Source organism: Mastigoproctus giganteus, chromosome 5 (genome assembly GCF_048544385.1).
Source record: "Mastigoproctus giganteus isolate SK-2022 chromosome 5, ASM4854438v1, whole genome shotgun sequence".
Taxonomy (NCBI): Eukaryota; Metazoa; Arthropoda; class Arachnida; order Uropygi; family Thelyphonidae; genus Mastigoproctus; species Mastigoproctus giganteus.
The window spans coordinates 51,109,181-51,128,483 of record NC_143579.1 but is presented as its reverse complement, the minus strand read 5'-3'; the positions used below and the strand labels follow the sequence as shown (position 1 = coordinate 51,128,483).

At 35.4% G+C, this 19,303-nt stretch overlaps 1 protein-coding gene across 1 annotated transcript in view; it reads left to right on the top strand.

Annotated features, from left to right (window-relative positions):
• The window catches only part of LOC150085386 (rootletin-like), a 239,314-nt gene that overhangs the window by 178,733 nt on the left and 41,278 nt on the right, over positions 1–19,303 (top strand). The window contains exons 11-12 of the mRNA XM_090374550.1: positions 4,685–4,860; positions 12,415–12,547. Coding sequence (XP_090230676.1) covers positions 4,685–4,860; positions 12,415–12,547 — 309 coding nt within the window. The remainder of the gene's footprint in view (positions 1–4,684; positions 4,861–12,414; positions 12,548–19,303) is intronic.

Sequence of the window (19,303 nt, the reverse complement as noted above, 5' to 3'; positions counted from 1 at the left end):
GAAAAACACCTTTGAATAAGAAAGTGAAAAAAGCGGCAAAGAATAGGAGTAAGTTCAGGAGCACAGGTTTTGAGAACAAGTGGAGAAATACAGTCAGGACCTGGAGCTTTCTTTGCATCATGATTCGTTAAAATCTTTTCAACATCGTTTTGACAGAAGACCACAGGAGGCATTGAATGGATTAGAAGTCAGGGTAATCCCCAAAAGGGATATATAATTTTGCCTAGAAATTGGAGTGACCAAAACCGTAGCATATTAGCACTGGAGTGTGTTGGGAATGGTGGGAGGTGTTTTACCAAGATCATTAATACACGAGTTGGAAGAAAAATGGGATGCTAGCAGGTCAGCTTTAATAATTGGTTGAAGTGACAACAGAACCATCTGGTTTTTACAGAGGTGGGAGCAGAGATGGGCAAAAGTTGCGGCCAATAGCTTTGGCAGAAGACCAGAATGCTCGGCTACCATTAGGGCAAGAAGCAAGATTTCTACTCTTGGTCTGTTCATAATCTAGTTTGGACTGATTAATAACTGCTTTACAATTGTTGCGAGGTTTGGTGTACTCAGAAAATGAAACTGAAGGATTGGAAACAAGCCAATTACGATATGCAACGTTCTTCTCTTGAACAGCCTTAGCACATTTATTGGAAAACCAAGGTTTAGATAAAGGACGAGATTTTAAAGTGGAGTGTGGAATAAAGGATGCATGAATAAAGTTTGATCACCCCTCCCCCCACAATGAATTATAGAGACTGAGGCTGAAGTCCTTTTTTATATAATGCATAAACTTTATATTAATCAGCTCAACCCTCTTCTACACCATGTGGAAGAGGTCTCAGTTTCTAGATGGGAATCACACTTTTATGCTATTTTTCACACCATGGCTAAGTTCGTCAAGAGGTTGTGCAACTGCCCCCCCCTCCCCCCCAACCACACATCTGGTTTTTCATCCAGCAAACTTAACCAGACCAAAACCGTAGCATATTAGCATTAGTTGGTTCATATGATGCAAGAAAGCAAGCCTATACAGCATCTGCAAAAAAAAAAAAAAAAAAACCACCCCTTCCCATTTCACCCATAAGGTCGCTCCAAACGTTTATCTAGTTCAGCCTTAAATTTATTTAAGCTATCAACTTCCACAACAACAGATGGAAGTCTGTTCCAGCATTGAACTACCTGTTGGCTAAAGGCAAACTTCCACACATCTATTCTACAACTGTCTTTCCTCAATTTGAATCTATGTCCCCTCAGGTTCTAAGTTTGAGCAAGCCGAAGTATCCTGTGAGCATTGAGCCTGCTCAAACCATTCAAGGCCTTATACACCTCAATCAGATCACCTTGCAGGTCTAGTCTCCAGATGCTTCAACTTGCAGAATTTAAGCCTTTCTTCATAAGTGCACCCCTTTGTTCCTCTCACCAATCTTGTTGCCCTTCTCTGTACTCGTTCTAGCAACTCTACATCCTTCCTAAAATGAGGCCTCCAGACCTTTATACAGTACTCAAGGTGTGGCCTGACCATTGCCTTATACAAAGGGATGATCACCCCCTTTTCTCTCCTAGAAAAATTCCTATATATCATTCACAAAACTCCGTGACCTGCTCTAGCAGCTCGTCTGCACTGCTCAGAGAACTTCGTATCTCACTGCACAAGTTTTTCCCCAGGTCTTTTTCATTCTCCACCTCCCTGAGTGTAGTACCACTGAGTTGGTACGTTTCTCTTGGGTTACTGCTACCCATATGCAGTATTTTGTTACACTTCAGTTGCCACTTCTCAGCCAATCTGCCTAGCATTTCTAGATCCTATTGCAGTAGCATACTGTGTTTAGTGTCATTAACAACCCTGCCAACCTTTATATCATCTGCAAACTTGGACATTAAGCCTTATATATACTCATTGATATCATTGATAAATACACAAAACAACAATGGGCCCAGAACTGAACCCTGGGGACTCCACTAATAACAGTGTCCATTTATTACCACTTTTTGCCATCTCCCACTCAACCATCCCCTTATCCATTGCAGTAACTTGCCCTTAATGCCATACCACTACAATTTGTACATCAGTCCCATGTGCAATAGTATTAAAAGCTTTCCTGAAATCCAAGTATATGATATCAAAATTATTTTTAGCATCCAATTCCTTTGTTACCACATCATAGTATCCAATCAAATTGGTCAGACAAGATTTCCCCTTAACAAACACATGCTGCATCTGAACTATTGCTGCTGTCTTGTTTAGGTGATCCTGTATCACCTCTTTAACCAGTGACTCCAATATTTTCCCTGGAACAGCCCTTCCCATGCGCACACTTCATAGCCATAGTCAGCCGACCGGGCTAGCCGAGTGGGTAAAGTACCTGCCCGGCAACCCAAAGGTCGCGGGTTCGATTCCCGCCTCGGGCTTGGATCAAAGTACTGCAAAAACCTTGGGAGGTGCAATATGGCCACAGAAGCCGATGCGCCAACAACTACCAAATCAAAAAAAAAAAAAAAAAAATAGCCATAGTCGCTTTGTTGTGAAAACAAACAGCAACGATAAGTTATTTATGAAAACAATCGTGTATGAAAAAATTTACTTTCATTAGAACTTTTTATACTGGAAACTTGAATATATTTGAATTATTTTTGAATTTAGCCGTATATAGCTAATGCATTTAGGATTTATGACGATTCTGTAGGGATGTGGAGAACAGAAGCTTATTAAACTGTAACAGGGAACTAAATGATTTTGTAATAACTGACAGCAAATTGGACGAGAAATTGTTTAATTTGAACATAAGATAGGCACTGGGGTGGATGGAATCTATCCAGTTATATTAAACGAGGCAGCAAAGGAAGTAAGCAAATCCTTAGCCATAATTATAAGATCTTCCTTGGACTCGGGGGAGGTCCCCATGGACTGGATATGTGCAAATTTGTCCCCAGTACACCAAGAGGGATCAAAGGGTGACATGAGTAATTACAAACATGTTAGTTTAACTTTTGTCCTTGGTAAAATAATTCAGTCACTGATTAAAGAAGCATTGCAGGATCATTTAGACAAGACCGCAATTATAGTTCAGACACTGCATGAGTTTGTTAAGGGAAAGTCTTGTCTGACCAATTTCATTGGATATTATGATGTGTTCACAGATGAACTGGATGCAAAGAGTAATTTTGATATCATATACTTGGATTTTAGGAACTCTTTTTACTGTATTACAATGGATGCAAGGATGGTTGAGCAGGAGAAGACAAAATGGTAATTCATGGACTAATGTTGTTATTAGTGGAGTCCCCCAGGGTTCAGTGTTGGGCCCATTGTCGTTTTGTATATTTATCAATGATATTGATGAAAGCTTAATGTTGAAGTTTGCAGGAGATACAAAAGTTGATAGGGTTGTTAATGACAGTATGCTACTGCAGCAGGATCTAGAAAAGTTGAGCAGATGTGCTGAGAGATGGCAACTGAAGCTTAACATTGACAAATACAAAGTATTGCATATGGCTAGCAGTAACCCCAGAGTAATATACCAACTGTGTGGTACTACACTCAGGGTAGTGGAGAATGAAAAAGACCTGGGGGTAATTGTGCAGTCAGATATGAAGTTTTCTGATCAGTGCAGACAGGCAGGTCATGGGGTCTTGTCAATGATATACAAGAATTTTGCTAGCAGGGATAAAGGAAGTAATTATCACCTTGTATAAGGTAGCGGTCAGGGCACACCTTGAGTACTCTGTCTGGGTCTGGAGACCTCATTTTAGGAAGGATGTAGAGCTGTTGCAACAAGTACAGAGAAGTTAAACAAGATTGGTGAGTGGAACAAACGGTTGCCCTTACACTGAGAAAGGCTTAAGTTCTGCAAATTATGACATCTGGAGACTAGGCACCTGCAAGGTGATCTGGTTGAGGTGTATAAGGCCTTGAATGGTTTGAGCAAGTTCAATGCTGATGGGATTCTTCCTCTTGCTGAGAGAGATTATGCATCTGAGAAGGCATAAATTCAAATTGAGAAAAGACAATTATAGAATAGATGTGCAGAAATTGGCTTTTAGCCAGCAGGTGGGTGAATGCTGGAACAAACATCCATCTGTTGTTGTGGAAGTTGATAGCTTAAATAAATTGAAGTCAGAACTAGACATGTTTTGGAGTGAATGAATGAGTGGAATGGGAAGGTTTTTTTTTTTTTTTTTTTTTTTTTTTGGCTGATGCTGTATAAGCTTGCTTTCTTGCATCAAATGTCTATATTAATGCTAATGCTAACCTACCAAAGTTGTGCAGTGGCATCATTACATAACATCTCATATTGTGAATTCCTTCACAAATTATCCATCTCATTATATGTGGTTGTCAACTGGATTGTCAGCTGTTATGCCATTGGGTACTTACCCACTCACTAATCAGGAGCTAAATAACCCTGAAAGGTTTGGTGGTATCTACTGAGAATAAGTAACAATGATCTTCTCTACCAGGGAAGCTTTACTTATTCAAGGTATAACGAGATAAGCAACTAATGAAGGAATTCACAATATGAGATGTTATGCAATGATGCCACTGCCCAACTTCAGTTGGTTTACTGTGTACAGAAATTATTGTATTAAACTAACTTATTTGATCATATATATATGTGTTAATTTTCCTGAATGTTGATTAATTGCTGACTTTTCATTCTTCCAAATAATTTATATTATTTTCTGCTACAAGGAAACTACAGTGCAAGGCAAACATGAAAAATCTTCATTAGACAGCTCTATCCTTAAACTGAGAGAAGAATTGGATTATGCTTATAATGCATTTGAATCTATTCAACAAGCATTGTTGAATGATGCTGATCATGAGACATGGTCTGACTTCAAAATCAGAGGAATTTCACCATTCAAGTAAGTTCATTTAGTAAAGAGGTTAATGATACTTTACAGATCAGGTTTTGAGCATTTGTTCAAAGATTTCATTATGACTGTGACTGCTTTTGCATTCACTCTCAATGTATCCATGCTCTTTAATCTAACGTTATTTAAACAGGTGTAATGGTTTTGGAATTATCTTGAAAGATAAAGCAAAAACTTCCTTTTTTATAATTGAAATAACCAGTCTGATAATGGTATCGAGTGATACATAGCAGATGGTGGAATAGAGAGGAATATGTGAGAGATTTCTATAGGCTGAAATTTTGCCTTGGGTCATTCAGATGTTTGCCTTGGTTGAAAAAGAGAATGGACAATAAATTTTTTAATTAGATAGCCTTGAGTGATTATTATATATGAATATGTGAAGGAGAGAAAAGTTAACTAGGTTTAATTAGCATTAATTAATCTAACTGGTTTAGTATTAAGACTCCTAAAAGCAATATAAAATTCAATTCAAAAAATTCAAATAAAGAAGGAAGAAGGAGCATATTTCTAATCAATAGCTTCCTATGTGTAAGTGAGAGTTGCTGCAGCTGTTTTTATAGTTCACTAGATTGAACATAATTTTTTCCCCCTTTTAGTTTAGACATGCAATATTCAGATGACCTAGTATTAGAAAGCAGATTACAACTGTGCATTTTTGCCATCTGTTACAAATCATTAACAGGTGTTAAGGTCTCTTCCTGTACTTTGGAAGTAGAATATTAACCAAGGGTTTCAGATGCACTGAAGTGTTCATCGTGTTAACATTAATATTTGTGTTTTATATATAATTATTTGTACTCAGTGGAGTTACAAATTTTAGCAGTATTTATTTATTTTTTTAAAGCACACACTTTTCCAAACTTTTTTTTTTTTAATTAAAAATGTGGGCAAAAGTAAAGATAAAGAGAGAATCCAAAGAGTTGAAATTTACTCGTGATTGCAAAAATTGCCTATGGTATGTATTAAAGGCGAACATTTTAGAGGTGTTTTTATTATTGAGTTGTTTAAAAGGAAATCAGAATCAGGAAATAATACTTTGTATTCAAGGAAATTATAACCTATTGCTCCTTTTTATATATATATACACACACACATTTCCAATAGTTCGATTTTCTTAAATACTGGTGTTTTTTTACATATAGGTATTATTGTTAATACAATACTGGTCTTTAAGCTAGCCTTATCTCGGTTATCTTAATTTCCCATGGCCTATACATTTAGGATTTAGAAGCTTATTGCGTATTGCTAAAGAAATTTTCATGATAATTATTGATAAATTTTTTTTTAAATATCTGTAGCAATAGGCAATTATCAATACTATTTTATAACTATATAATATTATTTATTAGCAAAAAAGACGGATTAAACCACAATAGAATGATAATACAAAAGAATAATAATTTTATATATATATATATATATATATATATATATATATATAAAAATAATTTGGATAAGAGAAAGAAGGGTCTAAATGATAAGATTTCCTTTCAACTTATGGAGTATCATTTGGAAGTATTTGATTTATTTTTAAGAACAGGCCTTTTAACTTTGGTGTTGGTAATTTTTTTAATGATATTACAAACATTTTAATACAAAGCAGTATTTACTCTGTACGTTTGTTAAGTATAACATGACTAAAGGAAGATAAACTGTTTAACTAACTCAGTCCTTTTAAAAATTGTAATTGAATAGTGATTCAATATTTTAAACATTTTTTAAAAGTTTGTTTATTGTTTGTAAAATATAGCAAATAATAATTGTAAAAAGATTGTGGGATTTTTGCTAAAGGTAGTTATGAGGTCATAGTCTAAAAATACTATTTTCTCCATCTTATTTGGAACTTTAATAGAATTAAAATTCTACTAAATTTCTAAATCACACGAAAAAAAAGTATTTTTAAGCTTCACATTTGTTATTCCTTAAAACTTTATATCTGTGTCCCCTGATTCTTGTCTCTTCTACCATTGAGAGCACACCCTCAGCTTCAATTTTAATGATACCTTTCAAAGCCTTATGCACTTCCTTGTGAGTTATTCCTGCTTTTTCTGCCAGCTCAACATGCATATCAGTTTTTTTATATTGTGTTCACTACCTGCTATCAGTTCATGCACTGTTTCTGATCCCACTTAGTCTGTTGCTAGTCCATGATTTCCAGTCTACAAGAGAAGTTATAGTTAGCCATAATGAGACAGTTCCACTTGCTCTTCCTTCAGATTGCCTAAAGATATTTTTATCACACTCTTTATAGTTGCATGTCCTGTAACATCCCTTCTATCATCTTTTGTTTACCATTTTCTTCATGGCGCCTCTGTAGCCAGGTGGGCAGGAGCAGCAGTGCGTAGCACACGCGTCTTGATTAGACCAGGGTTTGAGCCTATGACCACCAAATACGGAGGATGTGGAAAGGTCAGGGAATGACCACCGCATATCCCCGGAGCAATATGGCCTTAGTTGCTAATGCTCCTAAAAAAAAAACCCAAATAACAATAACTTTCTTCACACACTTGACTTCCATCTTGGCTTGATCAAATTTTGATTACCTGTAGGAAGCTATTGATAAGAAGTATGCTCCTTCTTCCTTCTTTATCTCTCTAACACAGTGTATTCACTGTAGTGAAGTTCTTTGTCCTGTTTACCAGATGTATATATATCCATCATCCATACAATATCAAATATAATTGATCATGCCAGTCCCTCACATTCATTCATTTGGTTTAAACATTCCAAGCATTACTCTGTAGACAGGTTAAATTTTCTGTGGTTCTATTCCATCTCTCCTTATTATAGAAAATGTTCCTGTTTTCCAACTTAGTGGGAGATTAACCTAAGTTAAATCTCCCACTAAATTTGCCTCAAATTGCCATTTCTTTGGAACCAAAGCAGTCAGCATTTGATTATTCATCTTTTTGGGGCTTGAATCATTCAGGAGAGAATTAGCTGGCATCAGTGGCATAGCTATGGTCTTTACACCCGGGCTGGGTCCTTCTGGTGTCTCCCACTAAATGTTATCAACATGAAAAAAACTTAATTGATTTTAAAATCAATTAAGTCTTAAATCAACTTAAAACTTAACTGATTTTAAGAAATCACAGAAAACTAGGCACATTTTTCAAGGAACTGATTTTTTAAAAAATCAGTGAATAAAGTATAGTTTATTTACATAGTATTTAATATAACAAAAAAAAGAGAAAAAATGTGAAAATCAATAACAGAAGAGATTTATAGCTTCCATTTTTCATGTCTTCATTTTGGAAAATTTATCGATAACCTCATCAAAATTAATTTTACTGGCTATTCATTTTCAGTAGATAATGTATCTAGATTTGATAATCTAGTCCAGTGGTTTTCAACCAGGGTGCCGCAACAGCATTCCAGGGGTGCCATGTAATTTGGGTTTAAGTTAAACTTATTTATTTTATTTTTTAATTTATATATTTATTTCATTATAAAAAGGTGTACGGTATCCATTGTACCATATATTTTTAATTTTCTGGTGATCTATAATTGGTATATTTAGTACCTCTATATAAAGAATAAAATTATATAAGTATATATAATTTGTATTATTAATTGTAATTTTGTTTATAATTACATTATTATAATAACTATCATACATATTTTTTTAATATTACACACACACACACACACACACACACACACACACACACACACACACACACACACACACACACAGAATCAGATTATTAAAAAGTCAAAAACTACTGTGTTAGGTATTTCTTTTGGCCTAGGGACACCATGAAAAAATTACTGGGACACTAAGGGTGCCATGAACCAAGAAAGTTTGGGAACCTCTCTTCCAGTCTGACCTACTGATGAGTGGAAGTAATTTTTAATTAATTTTAATTTGGAAAAGGTTCTTTTGCAAGAAGCTATAGATACACGTACTGTTTAAGGTTAAAAAGAACCTTAAACATAGTAATAAATTTGGTAGAGAATCTGAAAAATCCCACTTTATAATAAAGTCTACAAACTGCAAAGCTCTCCATTGTTTGCTTTCTCAACAGTTATTTTTGCAGCTTGTAAGTGACGCTATAGTCAGCCAATTTCTAATACAATTTCTTCATGACAAAATTCATCGAAAATTTTGGTCAGCTTTGAAATATGCATTTCTTATTCTTTCTTTGCAACAACCAAATTGTACACGGTAGAATAAGGGCAGACATTGAAAGAATTTCACCCATTGCTTTCGAACCTCCAATTCTCATCCAGGCATTCATACGTCGCTCTTTTCCAGCATCCTTTGTCATTTCTCCTGGCTTTTGTTTTTTGATCCTTATTTTTCCCCTTCTTGCTATTGAAATGCCCACTTCCTCACAAGTTGCATTTGCAAATTTAAGAACCCTTTCTACAATTTTATTTCTTTCTTCATTAATAAATAATTTTAAGGTCTGTAACTTTACAACATATTTTTCCAGGCTTATTCCCACTGTTTGTAAATATTTTTGTGTAATAAGCTTCTTGTAGAATTTCATGCCAGAAAGAAAGATAACTTAGAAAAGAAAAATCGCCTAAGGATGATAATAAAATTTCAGCGATCCATCTGGTATCTATATTCTCCTGAGGTTCATACGATGTTTGTAGAGTGGAAGTTATTTTTTCAAAGTTCATTCATTTTGACCATATTTACAGATTCATAATGTGTACTCCACCTTGTCTGGGCAAGTCTTTTTTTCTGTCATTGCTGTATGTTTTTTCATTATTTCCCAATGGTGTGGAGAGACTGAAAAGGAATAAAGGTGTTCCATAGAAGGTTATGCATGATGAAACGCTTGCAAACGAATGCACTCTGCATAAATTTAACGAGTGGTTTGCACAGGGCATAAACAATGCTTTGGAGTTAATTTCCTTGATTTTAAATTGGATCCTACCATGAATTCCTGCCATGGTTGCTGCATTGTCTTAGCCTTGACCACATCACAGATTTATGTTCAGTCCCTCCTTTTTTAAATTATTCAAAATTTCTTTTGTGAGTTCGGCAGCAATGTTTCCAACAATGGCAAAGAAGCCTAAAAATGACTCCTTCACTTCAATCTTGTCACCTACAATGTGAACCTATCTAATTACTTCACACATTTGATCAGTGTGGGATATGTCTGCTGTACTTTCAAATAGAATTCCAAAATATTTAGCTTGTTTTATATTATTGGCTACAATTTTTCCCTCACATAAAATCCTGATATGTTAATAAACCTATTTTGAATTTCTGGCAATAAATATGAAGGTTCTTTCCTATCAGATAAATGTTCAATTCTTAAAATATGTTCTTTCAAAAGCGAGTCATAACTTGATAGCAACTCTACCATTTTTATAAAATTTGCTTTATTTGTAGTAGAAAATATGGATTCATCATGTCCACGAAAAGGAGGAATCTGACGAGCCAGAAATAAGATTACATCCAAAAGCCAATATAAAACATCTCTCCATTTCTTTCTTTCTTTATCCAGTACTGTCTGATGAATGTGGTCAATAGTTTTTTTGAAACTTTAACCCTGCACTTAAGGTTTTCCACTTCTCCAAGCACGAGAGATGATGTTCACCATTTTAATGGTCAGAAACCTTTGGGTTTAATTTCCATCAAGTTTTAAATCCTGTGATAAAGTTGGATGTTTTGATTTCTTTATTCTGTAATGAAAATAGTTTTCAGCAAAAACAAAATAAATTTCCTTAATGATGGTGAATAAACCATCCATGTGCTTAAAATTTTTTCTCCTTTTGGCAGTGCCTTATAAAACCAGGAAGTTGTTAGCTGTCGACATTTTACTTTAATTTTTTTCTCCTGCTCTTTCAACAGTGTCAGAAGGTCCATCCTTAATTTGAAAATATTCACTGTCTTTCTTAATAAAATCAATTCTCAAGTTATCTGGTACTAGGTTAGGCCAAAAAAAAACCCAAGTTGCAATACTTTAAAATTATGTTTATTTCCTTTTCAGAATCTTCTCTCTGCTCATGTGTATTTTTACTAGATCTACACTACTGGATGAATAACTTTCTCTGTTATCTCCTCTTGAGAAGATGACTCTTGTACTTGCTCTTCTGATTTATCATGCTGATTATCTTTTGCACTAATGTTGAAGGTGCAACATACTTCAACAGTGATCCAGACATTGCTTGAATAACTTCTCTTGCTTTCTTTGCTTTTCTCTCGAAATCTGCTTGGTTGATTTTGTTTCATTTTGTACTTATATGTAGGGGCCAATATAAATAAGTTCGTTGAAAAATGGAAAATATCTGCAAAATAAGTAGAAATCAAAATGAAAAATGATTTTTCAAGAAATACAAAGGCTTGCCTGTATACTTTGTATAAATCTGCTCACCAAAAATGTGGTGCTAACTTAATGACTTGTAAGATGAACTTTGTAAAAAAAAATGTGGTTAAACTAAACGCTGGGTAAAGGCTGAATATTGTTTTCATCCCTGGTTTTATGTGCCTTAATAACATACCAAAAATTTAAACACAAGTATTACAGTCACAATCGGTTAATATAAAAAAGTATCTTGTCATTAATTAAATTGTGTAAAATAGAAATTTCAACTAATATCTGTAAATTTAAGTGGAGAAAGAAATATTTTAAAAAAGTTGTTGAAATTATTTTAAGTTAATACTTTCCTTCTCATATTTTCAAGTGATGGCACCTCTTTCTGGATGGTGCCCAGAGCAGACTGCCCCCCCCACTCCTTGCTACGCCACTGGCTGGCATTGCACTGAACACATTGAATAATTTCTAAACCTACAGATTTATTATTCTCTAGGGCATATACTTGCTTCTTGAGAGACTGTCTTCCCAATAGTAAGTAAAATTTAGACTTAATCTTTACATTCCCTATACCTAGCCAACTATTTGCATGAGACAGCTCATATATGTGCCACAGTGAGTACAAGCAAATAAGGCTGTCTTGTAGGCGAATCAGGTAACAATTTCCTCCTCCCCAAATCAAGCCATTCTGTCATGCTGTGTTTACCATTTCTAATGGGAAACTGTATTTACCGCTAAATAAAATTAACTTGATATTACAGAAATATCACAAAATAATTAATTATAGTACAATGAAGTACTTTTAAAATATCCTGCACTACAATTTATAATATAGAATTGCACACTAATTATAAACTACCTTAAACTATCAGTTATCACCTTTCAGATGGCTGTGTGAATGAAAAATCTGTTTCCTCCTACCAATTTAACATGGATTAGCTTTCTGAGCTGCAGAATATAACTAACCTTCGGAATCCTAGCATTAAAAAAAACTTTATTGAAATTCTGTATTGCTTGAATCTGCTTTGGGGTCACTGATGAAATGAAACCCTGACCGACAAACCTGTGTGTGCATTATGCACTGGGGATGCAGACTGCAGAGGAGACAATTCTTAGCAATCATTGTCTATTTTCATAAGTGTCTTCCAGACAACACGCGCACACAGCAATTTGAAAATGGTGCTGCATTTGCTGTGGATGTTACTGAGCAGTGGTTTGTTTTTAAGATTTTGTCTCATTTAATTTTTTGCATACTTTTGTGTAGGAGCACCTTCTTGCCTAGGACTCGGTCTTTATCTCCTGGAAGAATTATTCCTGATGGTCATTCTCCTTCTTTAGCTGAATCAACTGTGTCATCTGTACAGATAACTATTAATAAGCGATGCTTGCAAGTGGAGGTCAGAATAATAATATGTATAATTATACACTAATATAACATAAACTTGTGTATATACAGTAAAATCCCATTAAACAAATATATTTTAATGAAAATTTCATATAACCAAAATATTACCATGTTCTTAGGAGACTTCACTTAATATTAGTGCTTTTAAGCTTCATTTGGAATGAATAAGTTTTTAAGGTGGTTTTATTTTTCGGACTGTGAACTTTTTTAAAATGGCTATCATTATTATGTGTTGGACATAGGAAAACAGGAAATTTCAAGGTCATTAAATTTTTAAGGAACTATAATCAGTCACTGGGAATTCTTAGTAGAAAGTTGTGCTACCTGACATCTTTGATGTAGAAGTTTTCAGGATACCAAATTGTATTTAAAAATACTCAGTTGCTGAGTTATACATTATTGGTATTTTCAAGGTCACAGTAATTCTACTGAGTCAGCCATTTGGATGTTTCCAGGAGATAAAAGAACTACAGCAGTGCCACCTGCTTGTTCAGTGGTGACTAGAAATTTGGCATAAATTGCGTAAAATTATTAAATTGTGACATCACGAGGAAGCTTCATCACTGAATAAGAGCTACTCCATTTATATGGCTGCGGCAGGGTTAGTAGATCGGCAGCTTAAATCCGAAGCCCGGATAAATGGTGAGGACTGACGTCAGGAAGGGCATCCAAAACCAATAGATGTGTTCCGGTTTAGAAGTTAATCCAACTAGAGGAGAAGAAGAGGATGTAAAGTGTGAATTGGGAACATTGAATGCCGACCCCATATAACATGGGAAAAGGCGAAGACAAAGAAGAAGAAGAAGTTTCTTTAAAAAAATTCAGCACAGCGAAATAATTTGAGTATCATCTATACATAAAATGGATTTGATTTACAGATAGGGAAAACTGTGAAAATTGTGAATGCAGGAATGAATAAACTCTTAAGTTTGGTTTCATCAATAGTGTAGAAACTCATTCTCTAGAACACTGTCTAGCGCACCCTATATTGAATATATGGCAGTGGAAAAAAAAAAAAAAACTGCATAACTTGTGAATTTTGTAAATAATGTGTTTTGCACTGCATTGTGGGTTGCAGAAATGTTTGAAATGCATTTGTTAAATGGGATATATATCTCTGTGGATGAAATCCAATAAAAAGACCCTACCTGATAAACCTAATTGCCATAAATATCTTCCCAAAGGGTAAAGTGCATAATTAATGGAAATATGATAAATCATGCAAATGGCAATCATGACAACCAAACATACATTTTATTGCATTTACGTGTACAAACTGAAATGACAAGTTAATGTAATAGTATTATGTACTGTAAATCAGCAAAAAAATAAGTCCTCAATATTTTGCTGTTCCTCCTTGAACTGCATTTACAGCCTTGCAACAATCTGGCATAGAGTTAATCAACTTCTGGATATATGGTTGCCCAATTTCATGGTACCACACCCTTACAGTGCTGTCCTGCAGCTGAATGTTATTTGTTGGCCTCTTCTGAGCAATTTTAGGTGACATTATGTACCAGAAATTTTCAAAGGGTTCAAATCTGACTTGCCAGGCCAGTCCAACACTGTAATGCCAGCATTTCTGAGGTATGACTGCCCCTTAAGGGAGAAAAACGAGGGAAAACATTGGTGTAAGTATGTTTCAAGCCTTGTGAGACAAGAAGACAAACTCATCATTAAATCTAAATAGCATAAAACTTACCAGTTTTGCTGTGTGGCAAATTGCTGAGTCCTGTTGAAAAATGCAGTTTTGGACGTCTGTGTGGTGATCCATAATAATGGGTTTCAGGTACTCCTCCAAGATAGCAGTGTAGGTTTCGGCATTCACTGTTCCATTAATAAACTTAATTGGCTCCACCCCTTTGCTTGTTATGCATCCCCAGACCATCTGACCAGCGGGGAACTTTACAATCGGTGTTATGCAGTCAGAATGGTATGCCTCCGATTTTCGTCTTCTGACATATTGCTTCCTATCCGAGCCATGCAGGTTGAATTTTGATTCGTCAGAAAAGATGACGGTGTCCCATTGCTCTTTTGGACATGAAACATGCGTTTTAGCCCAAGCAAGTCGCCTCTTCCTCATTTGTTAGGTCAACAGAGGCGGCTTCCTCTTGGGCCAAGAGGCATGCAGACTACATTCCAAAAGCCGTCTTTGGATAGTTCATGCACTTGTTTCAACACCAGAGGCCATCCCAAAGTCTTGTTTTAGATCAGGAGCACTAGCATGCCGATTACGAAGGCATAGCCGTTTCAAATATCGACCTTGGGAAGGCATAGTCACTGTCTTATGGCCTGATCCAGGTGTTCTCTTAACATCATCAGTTTTACACTTTAATTTCAGCACCCAGGATACCGTTGACTTGTGGCAGCCTATTTATCAGCAATAGCATGCGTAGAAAGCCGTTCCTGGGACAGAGCAACAGCTAAACTTTTTTTCTTGGCGTCAACTGAACATATGGAGCCATGCTTATACCTCCTCAAAACAGGATACTAACGAGCGTGTATACCCTTCTAATGCCATATTTATAGAAATGGCTGATGCAATATATTGCAATCACTGTCTGATGCAATACATTTTTTTTTGACAAACAAAATGACTGTGATCAAACAATATCTTATACGTTTCACTACAAATGTTACTTTTTTTAAGGTGATGCAGTGTTTTTGTCTGCCACTGTAGTTTCCAACAGCCCTTGTTAAAAAGAAAAAAAAAAAAAAAAGTTTTTAAAGGTGTAGCAGAAGCAGAAGGAATTCAGTATTATACCTTCTACATTTTCCACATTCTTCAGTGGAAATGCTGAAATCCATTGTTTTTTTAAACATAGCAAAAAAAACAATTAAAAAATAATAAAAAAATTATTTATAATTAAAAATTGTAAATAATTTTTATTATTTATTAAAAAATAAATGAAACAAGTTAGTATAATGTAGGCAGTGCACTACAATTTGGGTGTGTTTGATTTTTTTTTTTCTTTAATTAATTGAAATTTAAAAAAAAAATTTTTGTGATTAATGGAAGTGAAAAGTAAATATGGTTCTCTCCTTATCAATTAATTACTATTATAGTTTTATATTTTTACATTCTCTAAACTTAGCTGTTCAGTTTAATTGCAACTGCATAATATTTATTAGTCACTCCCATATAAGTCTTTTTTTTTTTTGTCTCTTTTTCTCTGTATCTCTTCAGATACAGAGAAAAATGTTCACAAGTCTTACATAACAATACACATGAAGTGTGCATGGACTGTCTAAAGCTAACAATGCTTCATTAAAGCTACATTTAATCCATGAATTACTTTTTTCCATGAAAAAAGAAATAATAATTGGTGGATTTCTGTTTGTCTGATTTTAATAAAATTCGGAATGGCTCAACAAATATTTTTAAAAAGCTCAAATATAAAAATTCATGATGACCCATCCACTGGGAATCGCTCTGTTGCATGTGGATGGATGGATGGATGGTTGTTGTGAAGACAATAGGTGCATATGCACATATATATACACTGTGCCGCCACTTTATTAGGTTTACACCTGCTGTGCACACAAATGGTTTGTCCCACAACATTTCAAGTCACATGACCACAGTTGTGGATAAATGCAGCAGAACAACCTTTCTAGTATCAGTTAAGCATACAAACCATAGCAAGAATGGGGAAAATGGGTGATCTAACAGACTTCAAATGTGGCATGGTAGTAGGTGCAAGACGTGCTGGAAAAAGCATCTCTGAAACGGCACTTCTCCCGAACTTTTCAAGCACCACAGTTTCAAGGGTGTATCAAGAATGGTGCAACGAACAGAAAACATCCTCTCAACAGCACTCCTGTGGAAGAAAATCGCTTGTTCATGAGAGAGGTCAGAGGAGGAGGGCTAGAATTGTGCAAGCAAACAGACAGGTCACAATATCGCACATCACGTCAGAAAACAACCTTGGTGCACGGAAAAAAATAATGCAACGGACCACTAGTTGCACTTTGTTGATAATGGGCTACAACAGCCGAGGGCCATATCGCATGCCTTTGTAATCAGTGAAGAAAAAGAGAGCACACCTCCTGTGGGCACAGCAACACCACCATTGGACTATCGAGGATTGGAAAACAATTGCCTGGTCTGACGAGTCGAAGTTCCTGGTGCATCATGTTGATGGAAGGCTCAGAATTTGGCGAAAACAACATGAATCCATGGACCCATCATGCTTGACGACTAGTGTGCAAAGTGGTTGGAGGCAGTGTTATGGTGGGGGGAAATGTTTTCTTGGCACATGTTGGGTCCATTGATACCCATAGATTCACGTCTGAATGCCACATCATACCTAATCATCGTTGCTGACCAAGTGCATCTGTTCATGTTGACAGTTTATCCTCAGTCAGATGGTTACTTCCAGCAGGATAATGCCCCAGTGCAAAAAACCCGAATCGCTATGGAATGGTTCCAGGAACATGGCAATGTATTTTCTTTCTGCAGTAGTCCACTCAGTCCTTGGATCTCAATCCTATTGAACATCTTTGGGATGAGCTGGAAAGGACTGTTTGCTGCAGGCCTACATCTCCGTTGAATCTCAAGGAACTGCGTGATACACTCATGTCTGCACGGTACTCCATTCCTGCACAACATTTTCAGCATCTTGTTCAATCCATGCTTAGACAAATTCAGGCTGTTTTGAAGGCTCAACACGCTACTAGGTAGGTAGGTGTACCTATAAAGTGGCAGCACAGTGTATATGCGAATGTACCTAAAAAAAAAAAAAAAGGGACGAAAAATAGTTCAATGCAAGATGAAAAATTTCTGTACTAATAAACCCCCCCCCCCCAAAAAAAAAAAATGTACTGCTCAAAACAAAAAGAACAAGAATATTTCCATAAGCAGGCCACTGTTGACAAAAAAAAAAAAAAAAAAAAAACAGTATTAGAATTACTGATGTTATTCTGAACTTGAGTACAGTCTGAAACCACACATTTTTGTCTTGCTAAAGTTGAATTTTCATATTAATACATGAAAAATAAAGAAAGTTAATGTTAAAAACAAAAAAAATTAATGCTAAGTTACATCTATGGTACTGTATTTTGGAATATGTGATTTATTAAAATTTTATGGGATATTGCCTTTCCTTTAAATAAAATATACTTCAAGCCAATAATCTTTGTAATATATTTACTTTTGTAGTATGTACACTGTAGACCCAATATAATGTGGAATGGAATTGCTTATAACACAGTCAAAGGTAAGACCCCCAATTCCATAACCTACCTCCCCTTTTCATGCTTCAAATTTGATCAGTTTGCAATTTGTTCCAGCACATTCACTGGTTCAGTGAACATTTATAGTTGCTGATTTTTTACAGGCCTCCTGGAGCGATTAGCACAATTGATATCTGTAAACATGATGTCCTACGAATAAACTTTATAATACCACTTTTAATTTCTTTTGTTGTTTCAGTTGTCCTACTGCTTTGTTTGCCTTTGTATTAGAGAAATACAGATCAGATTGGAGGCTACTGACTAATTTACAAAGATGATCAAATAATAACTTTATTTTTTTTTTGCCTTTATTTTATTTTTATTTTTGTCTTTATTTTAATTTACTTTACTTTATTTATCTTTATTTTACTTTGTTGATTGAGCTACAGCTTTAGAAGATAAGTTCAGTGATGCAAACAAACTCAAACCGGTCCTGGAAAGATGAAACAGTGGTAAAGTTTACATATGCTGTTTAGAAATTGGATGTAAGCTTACTTTGCGTAACGTTAGTGTGTGTTGTAAAATTTTTGTTTTGTTTTCTTTCCTTTTTAATAAAAAAAAATCAATGTCCGTGGTTAAAGTTATGAAAAGAAAAAAAAAAGAAAACCTTGGACAGTTCTAGAGCTGCACTGGACTTACTAAATTGAGGAAAGATGCAAGAGGAAGTGTCTCAACACATAAGTGTGGGGGAATCCATTCCCAGGAGATGGATAAAAGATGAAGCTAACCTAAGGCAAGCAACAAATGACTTTAATGCTAGTGAAGGTCTTCAGCGAAAGTGGCTTAAGACAGCAAGTGGCAGCCCACTGGATAAGGCCATGTTCACATGGTTTGTGTAAGAATGCATATGGGTATTGAGTTTGTGTAAGGATGCATATGGGTATCACAATGAGATATAATTAAAATGATGCATTAAAACTACCGTGGCAGTAGAAATGTGTATGCATTAGCATTAGCATTAGCATTAGTAGAGGCATTTGATGCAAGAAAGCAAGCTTATGCAGCATCAGCCAAAAAAAAAAAAAAAAAAAAAAAGTAACATAAATAAATAAAAATAACCACTTCCACTTCACCCCTCTGTTCGTTCGAAATACCTGTCCAGCTGAGCCTTAAACTTATTTAGGCTATCAACTTCCACGACAAGGGATGGAAGTCTGTTCCACCCACCAACCACCCGCTGGCTAAAGGCAAATTTCCGCACATTACCCATGCATAAACAAACTCCTTTATACTCTTAGGCATTTAGCTACGAAATATCGTTTAGACTAAACCACGCACATCATCAGGCATCTCTCATAATTGTGAAGTTATACCTCATAACTGGATTGTCACTATTGCAACAACAGGGTACCCTACCCACCCACTGATGAGAAGCCAATAAGTTTAGAAACGGTGCCATTTGAGTGGTAGTGGTATCCCCCGAGAATAAGTAACATTAGTCTTCTCCATAGGTGAAGTGTTACTTATTTGAGGTAGTACAATACCATGGAAACTCATTGTGAAAGTATTCACA